The sequence below is a fragment of the Phalacrocorax carbo genome, chromosome 9 (assembly GCF_963921805.1).
Source record: "Phalacrocorax carbo chromosome 9, bPhaCar2.1, whole genome shotgun sequence".
Classification (NCBI taxonomy): Eukaryota; Metazoa; Chordata; class Aves; order Suliformes; family Phalacrocoracidae; genus Phalacrocorax; species Phalacrocorax carbo.
The window spans coordinates 18,942,637-18,952,655 of record NC_087521.1 but is presented as its reverse complement, the minus strand read 5'-3'; the positions used below and the strand labels follow the sequence as shown (position 1 = coordinate 18,952,655).

General features: G+C 41.6%; 1 protein-coding gene across 1 annotated transcript in view; it reads left to right on the top strand.

Annotated features, from left to right (window-relative positions):
* Positions 1–288: 288 nt before the first annotated feature.
* The window catches only part of EML5 (EMAP like 5), a 117,608-nt gene continuing 107,877 nt past the window's right edge, over positions 289–10,019 (top strand). The window contains exon 1 of the mRNA XM_064460541.1: positions 289–791. Within this exon, the coding sequence (XP_064316611.1) occupies positions 595–791 (197 nt within the window). The 5' untranslated portion in view covers positions 289–594. The remainder of the gene's footprint in view (positions 792–10,019) is intronic.

Below are 10,019 nucleotides of genomic sequence, written 5' to 3'. Positions count from 1 at the left end.
AAAAAAAAGGGGGGGGGGAAAGGGGGAGAAAATTGTAAATAAAATAAAAAAAGAAGGCGCGCCGGTGATGGCCGCTCCCCCCCCCCGCCTGCCCGCTCCCCCCCCCCCCGCCTGCCCGCTCCCCCCCCCCCGCCTGCCCGCTCCCCCCCCCCGCCTGCCCGCTCCCCCCCCCCGCCTGCCCGCTCCCCGCGCCCCCATCCCCTCCGCGCAGCGCCTCGCCGCTCGCGCCCTTCCCGCCGCCGGCCGCGCAGGCCCGCCCCGCCGCCTGACGGCGCTGCCCCTGGCGCAGGCGCAGGCCGGGGGACGGGGGAGGGGGTGGGGCTGGAGCGGCGCAGCGCCGCACCCTCGCGCCGCGTCCCGGGCGGTGTCTCAGTGCAGCCATGTCTGGCGGCGCGAGGCGGCGGGGCGGGCTCGGTCGGCGGCGCCCTCTGTGAGGCGGCGGCGGACGAGCGGCGGCGGCGGGCATTCATGTCGGCGGCCAGGGATTAGCGCGGCGGACACCGAGCCGAGGGAGGGGGCGGCCGACCCGTCGCCCCTTTCCCGCGGGGTCTCCGGCGGGAGAGAGCCGTACCCGGCTGACGGGGGCGGGGGGACATGGCTGACCGGAGCGCGCCGAGCTGCCACCTGCGGCTGGAGTGGGTCTACGGTTACCGGGGTCACCAGTGCCGCAACAACCTCTACTACACGGCGGCCAAGGAGATCGTCTACTTCGTTGCTGGGGTCGGCGTGGTCTACAGCCCCCGGGAGCACCGGCAGAAATTCTACCTGGGGCACCAGGACGACATCATCAGGTACCGCCGCGGGCTGCCGGGCCGCATCCCGCCGCCCCGGCCCCAGCCCGGCTCGTCCCCCGTCCGCTGCTCCTGCCCCGCTGCAGCGGGACGCCAGGACCTCCCCACCCCCCCCGCCGCCTGCCCCACTGCCGTCCCAGGCTGCGCCGGCCGCCCGCTCCCGGTCCGCGCTGTGGGGAGCCGGGGAGCGGACGGAACGCATCAAAGGCAGCAGCGCTTCCTCGCCCCCACCCCCGGCCCCCGGCCGGCCTTCGCCAGGGGTAGAAACAGCCTGGAAACGGCCTTTGGCTGCCGGGTTTAACGGGCCGTGCTGTCGGGCCGCCGGTGCGCGGTGCCGAAACTTACACGGGCGTTTGTGCGCCGGGCGGGCGGCGCTCGGCTCGGCTCGGCTCGGCTCGGCACGGCAGGGCAGCCTGAGGCGCGCTGCTCGGTCCTCGGCCGCCCGGGAATGTCAGAGGGCCGGCGGGAGGAGAAGGAGTAATCTCCTGTGCGCCCTGGAACGCTTGGGCAGCGGAGGAGGTTAATCTGCCGCAGGTAGACGTTCTGCACACGTTTAAAAGGGGACGATTATGCGGGGAATTAGTGGCCTGCCTGTAACTCGTGCAACTTCTAGGGTGATCTTAAAAGATCAGGCTTTCTTGCAAAATTGAGGCTTCTCCTGTAGCTCAGCAGTTCACTTGGCAGTGAATGTTATCAGGTGCTGAAGTTCATATAAAAAAATTACGAACTGATGTTGCAGAAGAAATGTGCTGGTGTTATTTCTTAAATATATTTTCATATATAGTCATGTTGTGAGATTCATGAGAGAATTTGGGGAGTATGAAGGGCAGATGTGAGCCTGAGTCATCAATCCATTCCCTTCCAGTAGGTGTCATTGCGGATGGATTTTAAATTCTGATTTCCTTTGCTCTTCCTGTTGGGATGAGAGCTAGAAGTAGGCAATTTTGTAGGTAATTTACAGAACAAAACTTGTTCTGATGGTGCTTAGTGCTGCAAGACATACCTTCTGTATGCGTTACTCACAGGAGTAACAGGTATTGTGGAGAGCAGAATAGATTTATGTCATTGATTTAAGCTTTTAGACACAGCAGAAAACTTGCTCATAATGGCCACTTTTTTTTTTTGCTTTGTTCAAATCTTCATCTTGAAGAAATTTAAGTAGTTTTGAAGTATGGCATTGAATGTCCCTTGGAAGTGTGTCATGTCTATAGTGTATTTCTCCTTGGTGCTGAAAATGTGAAGACAAAAGTAGACAGACAATGTACCATTATAGGCCATTGTACTACAGGTGGTGAATCAGAAGTTTGAATCACTGTTATTTGCATCATTTACATTCTCATTTTAATCCAGGAAGGAGTGTTTCTTAAGAACTGCTAGCTGTGGCTGATGTCAGGTGTTGTGGGAAATCCAGATCCATAACTTCCCATCGTGCTGAGGAAGCAGTGGCTTATTGCTTGTTTGAATCTAAGGTCTGAGGTTGCTGTAGTGTAACATTACATGTTTAATACCATGTATTTATGAGTGCTTCGGAATGACACCGTTTGTTTCAGTAGGACTTTTTATACTATAATAATTATGTGGTTTGAGCTACAACTGGGGAAGCTGTTTACGTTTTCCTGTGGTAACAGTATTTTGCTCACTCTTTCTCAGTTTTGGTACATTGTGCTACATTTGTCTAAAATGTGACAGAAATCATTATTCAGAATAGTACTAAGCCAAAAAAAAATATCTGTCAAAGGTCAGCAAACCAGAGAGAAAAAATATAATGACTTTACCTGATTTCTATGGGGATGTACTTTGATTTGTATGGGACCGTGACCTGGCATGCTGGAGTTTCTCCTGCTTTGAATTGTGCTGATGTTGAGGGAATATAAATCTAAATATGTTAAAGGATTGCTGTTTTACACGGTTAGAATTTTGCATGCCTCTTAAATGCAAAAGCTATACAGAAATGTTAGTTCACTTAAAGAAGAATGCTCCATTTTAAAAGCAACATGGCTATTTCTAATAGGAAGATTAGACTTGCAGTGATCAGTGTTTCACTTGCTGCTTTTTCTAAAAGCAACATGGTACCATTTAAATGTCATAATCCTGTACTTTTCCTGACTAAACTTGGGTACCTAGACATGTTAGTTCTCAATATTTAAAGCAGTCATGTTAGGAAGGTCAAGTGTGAAGAAAATGGATCTTTAAAATACCAGAAAACAGGTGCAAAAATGGGATTATATAATACAGTAATTGGTGTTACTAAATTTTCTCTCTGAAGATTGCAAACTCAACTCTTGTATTGCAAAAAAAAAAAATCATATGTTTTGTGTTTTAATAGCCTCAGCAAGTACCATCCAAATCCTGAGGCATTTGTGATGTTTTAGCAAATGCAATGGGAAGATCGAGTGTCTTTTTACAAGTATGGGATCTCATTTGTGAAAACAAGTCTGGTGTCTGAAAATCGTACATATTTAAAGAACCAAAATTCCGTGAGCACAGCTCCATAGCTACAAAGACTAAGTGGTATATATTGCATGCTACATGGTGATATTATTAGTACTCTTCATTATGGGAACTTTTGTATCATTAGCATGCTTTGGATAACATTCTAATTTTAAGCATCAGTCAGGAAGAGGGGAATTGTAATTCTTAAGTCAGAGACCAGTTCTTTATCTTTAATAACAGAAAACAGTATTAGATTAACAGACAGCTAGAGGATATTCTCCTTTGGAAAATTCTTTCTAGCACTAGAAGTTAGTTTGCTGTCTGCTGTGAAATTTTACCTCCTTTTATTAAACAAAAACCTATATTATATTATTTTAAAACCCTATAAACCTGCTGTAAGGTTGATATGATTAGATATTTTAAAATAATTTATTTCCAGTATAAATGTCTAGTCTTAATTTTAATCAGTGTCCACTGCTCGCCCCCCCAAGCCTCAGTTAACTGTGCACTGAAAGTATGAGAGCTCTGTTTCAGTGTTTTGTCCCTCAGCTCTATCAAACAGCCTTTTGGAATGGATGAGGGTAATTAGGATCACTTGGGGCCTCTTCTATTAGTCTGGTTTTTGAATTGAGCAATCTCAGTCATTCAGCTTCGGTCTGTCTCTAAAAAGGACTTCTCTTGCTTTCTGGTAAGCTTTTGTTTTTTATCTTTTGGTTTTTCTCTCTTCTGAGAATTATTTGCCAGAAATTAACCCACTATTCTGGAGCATAGAGAGTATGATGTTTTCAATCTTATTTATCTCCCGTTTCTTATGCATCTGCATGTTTTTACTGTTGAGGTCCTGGGTGTGTGTGGGCACTTGTGGAACATGTCATTTAAATGCAGAAGTGCTTTGGAAATTTGAGTCTTTTGTGGGTGCTGATAACTAAGCTTTTTTTTCTTAGGATTTTAGGAGTGAACAGGGAGGAAAATCTTGTACGTGAAATCTTGGGTGACTTGCTTTGGTAGTGCTATCCATTGCCAGCAGCATAACTTGGACATCTGCTGTGTTTGCAGAAGATAAGATGCCCTATCCAGCCTGGGCTGTGTATATCTAGGAGATACTAATTTTGAATTAACGTGTGAATTATTCCCGCAAAGTTACTGTTTTAAGATGTGTGTTCTGTAGGATTTCATAAATCACCAAACTAGCTTCTGAGGTGTAGATTGGTTTGCTTTATGGTAGAGGAGGAAGAAGCAATGTCTTGGTGTGTTTAGGTTAGATCTTTCCTTTGATCTTTCTCTTTTCATAATATTAGTGGTTTAGAGAAACATGGGTTATTTAATGTACACTGTCCTTCCCTTGTCTGAGGGGGAGACCTTAGGGGGATTATATTTAATCCTGATCTGTACAAAAATTTCAGAAGATGCCCCCTCAGAGTGTTAACTGGTCATACTGGAAACTGATGCTCATGTCAAGGCTCCTTATTTGTCTAGGCTAGCTAAAGCATGTTTGTGTACTTACTTTCTCTGATGGAAGGTGAGAAAATGGGAAACCCTGAACTAATCCACCTTTTTAAATGGTTGTCTGCTTGCAAAAGCCTTTGATGTTACCAGGACTATTCTGTGCTGATATGCTTCACAGAGACTTTTAGAATAATGTTGCCTTTTGATGCATTTTTTTCCCTTTTTTTTTTCTTCTTTTTCTGAGACCATGTTTTTTCTGAGCTTCAAATTTTACTGGGAATTAACTTTTCACCTGGCATTGATGATGCTACTGAAAAGCAAAACCTAAGGTCAGACAAGTGCATCTTTTTGAAGTCTTCAATAGATTGGGAAAAAATGCATATTTTGCTTTCCATGACATCTGTTCTTCAGTTCAAACTTTAGCACTCATTTATAGGTCTGTTCTTGTGCGCCATTATTTCTGTGCTGGTGGAGCTGTGTTTCTCTGTCACAGGGAGACAAATTAGGAAGAGTCATTATCCCTCTCCTACTTTTTTAGCATCCATCATCTGAGTTAGCTGGCAAATAGTGCTGTTGTATATTCTTCCTAGAACATGATCACCAGTAAACTGTGACTACTTGACTAAGATGTCTGTGATACATTTAGGCTTTGTAGCTAAAGGTAGCTAAAGCTAGAAAAAACACTTGAATTTCTGCTGATAATGCCACCTCTAGTGCTGAAGAGCAACCATACATAGTCTATGTCTAATAGTTCATTTCCCTACTTGTCTAGAAATCTATGTATCTTTCCTTGTCTCAGACTAAGTTGGGGGAAAGAAATCATGCATTGTCTGCCCTAGGACTCATGTGGAGTTCTGTTTTTTAGGGCAGACATAACCTAAAACTTATTCACAAAACACTAAAATTCTTACTGATAGAAGTTCTAGTACCAGAAACTAACATCCCCTGCTGCAAAGACAGAGGAGAAAGAAATTGGTACTACCTTCAGCTTGTTTAAAAGCATCTGGTTCTTTCCTGCTTTGTGCCCCTGTGTATCCCAAGACTGTAGAGAGGTAAACTGCATGCCTGTAGAAAGCAGAGGTCTGTGCAGGACAGGTAGAGAGAATGACAAAGCATTTCTTCATATTCTGACAGAGATGGGGTTTGGCTGTTGTCAACAAAATAGTTTACTTGTCTAAATCACAGCTTTTGTTAAGACAATTTTTCCTATTTGTTGCTGTGATCTCTATAGAAATAATCTTGGACTTTGTTTCATAAGCAACAAAAAGCAGCAGCCAAAACTCTGGCGACTCTGAACGGTGGTCTTTCTGGGAGCTTTATTTAGGATTGTCATCTTTTTAAGTTTCAGAATTTGGCTCAACCTACAAGAGATTGCCCTGCCTGAGATTCTGTGATCTTGCTCCTGTATTCCAAGGCAAAATAAACCATTTATTTCTACTGTCAACATTTCTGAGGTTCTAGTGAAAATCAAAATCACTGAAATAATGTCTGCTTCCTGGTGTTCATGCTGTCCACCAGCTCTGTTTGAAGTAGATTTTTCTACCTATTGTTGCACCCTCAACATTAGTCTTAGATGCTGATGGTTAGAAATTGTTGGACTCTGTCAGCTGCTTTCTAAGACTGCTGTTAGATAATGCTCTCCAGGGGCAGGTCCAGGCTTCCTCTGTGTGGCTGTCAGCTGTGGTTTGCAAACAGAAGTTCTAGCAATGTAGTCATTAGTCAGTTTTGAATGAAAACTCTGATCTTTTCCTCATCCTATCTTTTTGTTAACTGTGCATTACTATGACTTTGGATGACTAGCAGTTGGACTTTTTCTGGAAAGATGCTGTGTATTTCTACCACCTCTTTGTATCATTCTGCCTCTGTTCCCTTTTCATTAGATCCATGCCATGAGAAAACCTTATGAAAGAAAAGAATTTATTTTCTCAGAAAAAGAGCCAAACAGAAGGTTTTTTTCAAGAATGTAGAGGGAAATTATTTTTCTTCCATCTTCTCTATTCCTCCAGTAGGCTGGCACCCTAAGATCTGTCCTAGTTTTCAAAAACCTCAACAACTAATTCAAGTAATTGAAAGTTAGGGTATCTGCTGTCAGGTTTATTATCTTGTTCTTTTTTGGAATAAATGGTGTATGTCTCTGACCTAACTCCAGGTGAGAGTCAAGCACAAATGTTAAGCAATAGATATTATGTATGGCTACAAAACTTTATCAGGCGTAATTCTGTCAGTTGGTTTGGCAACGATCTATGAAGTTTCACCAGGAATTTCATGGTTAGTTGTGTTTTTTGGATTCCAGGGAATGTAACTGAGTGAATACCACAGTTGCCACATAAGGAGAATTTTCTTAATTATCCATTACATCTGCAACCTCTTCCGTCTTTTGAATTACTGATGTCAGAGAGGAAAACAAGCTTCAGCGTGTTCTGGTGAGGAATTCTTTGTATGCCCTTGAATTCTATGTAGTTGAGATCTTTCTTTCTAGACGAGAACTTGGTTGGTTGTTTATTTGCAGAAATGTAATCTCCCAAATTATTTCAACAATCATAGCCTTTGAAGAAGGCCAGTTATCCCCTTTGGAGCCTTTAAAAACTTTACTGGCGGAAAACAGGAGTAAAATCCACCCTACAGTTATGCCTCAAATGCATAGAAACACCTCAAATGTTGCTTGTGTAAGATTTTAACTTCAAAATCAAGTCTTCTCTTTAGTTTATTCTTAGGCTTATATGGTGCCATGTTTGTTTTGTTTATACCAAAGATAAGTCCATCTACTCACACTTTGTCACCTCCAGATATTCTATAAGGGCATAATCAGTTAATTTCCTTCCATTAAAGAACTCATGACTTAATGGGACCTAAATTATGTCATAATTAAACAAATCAGTCCTCCTATGAGCCTCTACCTCAAGTATCTTTTGACTGTCTGTCAGTCAAAATGGCATTTCTTGCAGCAGAAGTAATTGCTAGGACAAGGAGTGAGGCAATTATTCTGCTGACCTGTCCATTTTATGCTATGGTTCACAAGGACAAAGTCCCAGTTAAGCTCTGTTAAGCTTTTCATGTTAAGTGATCTCAAATTGTAAAATGTGTAAAAGTCTAGAGGGAATATTTGTGTTCATGTCATAAACAAATTGGAGGGAGAGAGAATGATGTACTTTTTCCTTGAGGAAACCAAGTTTTTGGTGTACTTCTAGAGCTGTTCTGGAACACATGTTGTAGCAGGCTGCGAGATATTCTTTGAGGAATTTATTGTTGAATCTCATTACAAGTTCCCTCCACCCGCCCTGACAGCTTTGTGTGTCTTCTTTTTAAAACATCTTTTGCTCAGACTTGGCTTGATAAAATGAAAATATTTTAGGAATACAGAATAAAATATTTCCTGGATTAATTTTTGCAATGGGACTAGAGTGCGCCTGTTGTTTATTATGCCTGTATACCATTGAAAAATTTATTTTTGCTAATTAAAACTATGTGAATAGAAATACCAAAGATATCCAACCAGAATTGCATGTCTAAAACCTAGTAGAGGTTGACTAAGGTAGATCGACACAGCAAGGAGCTACAGGCTTACGAGCTTGCCTTCATGCATCATGCTTTTCATAGCCAGCAGTCACATCACCTTCTGATCTGATTCTGTCAGCACTCACAGGCAGGGTCAGATCAGGTCAATACTTAAATGAGAAAGCATCTTGGTGCTGTAGAAAATGCTTTTCTTGATTTGGTAGTTGGCTCTTTTTGTCAAAACTAATGCAACAACATGAGGCTCTGGGACAATGTCAGAGAAGAACAGGAAATATAATCAAAGGCTTAATAATGTTTGATCAGTACAAATTTTAAGGGATTTTCTGCAGAAATTTTGAGGTCTGCCCTAATCTTTCAGCTTTTCGAAATTGCAGTCAAAGAAATTACGTTTCTGTTTACCTGTGTTTTCGATGTTTTAATTTGTCAGTCATCCTCTTGATATAGGTAGGAAAGCAGATTATATGTTCCCGGCTGATTTTTTTTAACAGCATTATGAAGTTAACTTATTACTGTGTTCACAATGTTATTGTGATGGTGACAGGCAGTAGCTTATTATTTTTGAATAAAATAATTATTTTAAGGGTATGTATGAAGTCAAATGTTTGGGTTTTTTAATGTAAAATTTAAAGTTTCCATTAAGACATAAAATAAACTTCAGTTAATTATTTAAGAGTCAATTTATTCCCCCCTGTAAGTGTTTTAGATTGAAAAACATAGTATGCTAGTTCTGTCTGACATATCAAAAAATGAGTTCAGGTTTTACTGTAATTATTAACAAAAGCACTGTAGGCTTTTTAAAAAACATACATCGCTTGAAATAAAACCTCCCCCAAACACCAAAAATTATAAAAAGTTACTTCTAGTTTTATGTTATCTACAATTTTGGGTTTTTAAAGTTTAAGCTGACATTGACATAATGCTAAAAAAGCCAGAGTTTAGTTTTACATTGTATAATATCTCGAGGGATTTTTTTACTTCAAAATATAGTTTACCCAGTTCTTCAAAATATTATTATATCACTCAGTTACGTTTGTTATTTAGGATAGCGCTTTTGTCTAGCATCAAGGACTTTCAAAGAAAAATAATTCATTATTCATAAAAGTGGCAAAGCTGTCTAATCTGGACTGATAAGGATCAGTCATATGCTCAATTTAAAATTTAGATTTCTTAAGATACACTTAGAATTATAATGCTGTTATAGTATTATCGAGGAAATTGGTTTATTCACAGTATATTTATTTGACTTGGAATAATGTGTTGCTTTTGGTACTTTGACATGGTAGGCGAAGTTACTGAGCACTCAAAATAACTTGAAAAATAAAGTTATAATAGTCCTTGAACTTGGGTGGCAGAGTGTGGAAGTTCCCCTGGTCATCTTAATAATTCAGTTGAATGTTTAATCTAGATGCTAGTGAATGTTCTCTTCAAAATACAGTCAGGATTTTCTACACAGTGAGATTCTGGTGTGAGTGCCATCTGGTGCAGTACGAATTTGCCATGAGGCATCAGTGAAGCACCTTACAGATTGTTATAGATACATACAAATTAACTCACATTAGGGCACAGATCACACTGATTACTCCAGTGGCTACAAAAGACCATTTCTGTGAGAAATAACCAATATAATTATTTGTATTGCTGTTGTAGCTGTTGCAATAGCAATAGGCTTTCAAAATGCAGTGCTTGATTTGCATAAAAAAGGTTAGAATCGGCCAAGATTACCTTAACTCTTGGTAGCAAAGGATATGATTGATTTTTTTTTTAAGCTGGGCTTATGATACCAATCAGTTATATATTGCAAAAGGTGGAAACTGCAAAGAATTCCAGGGTGAA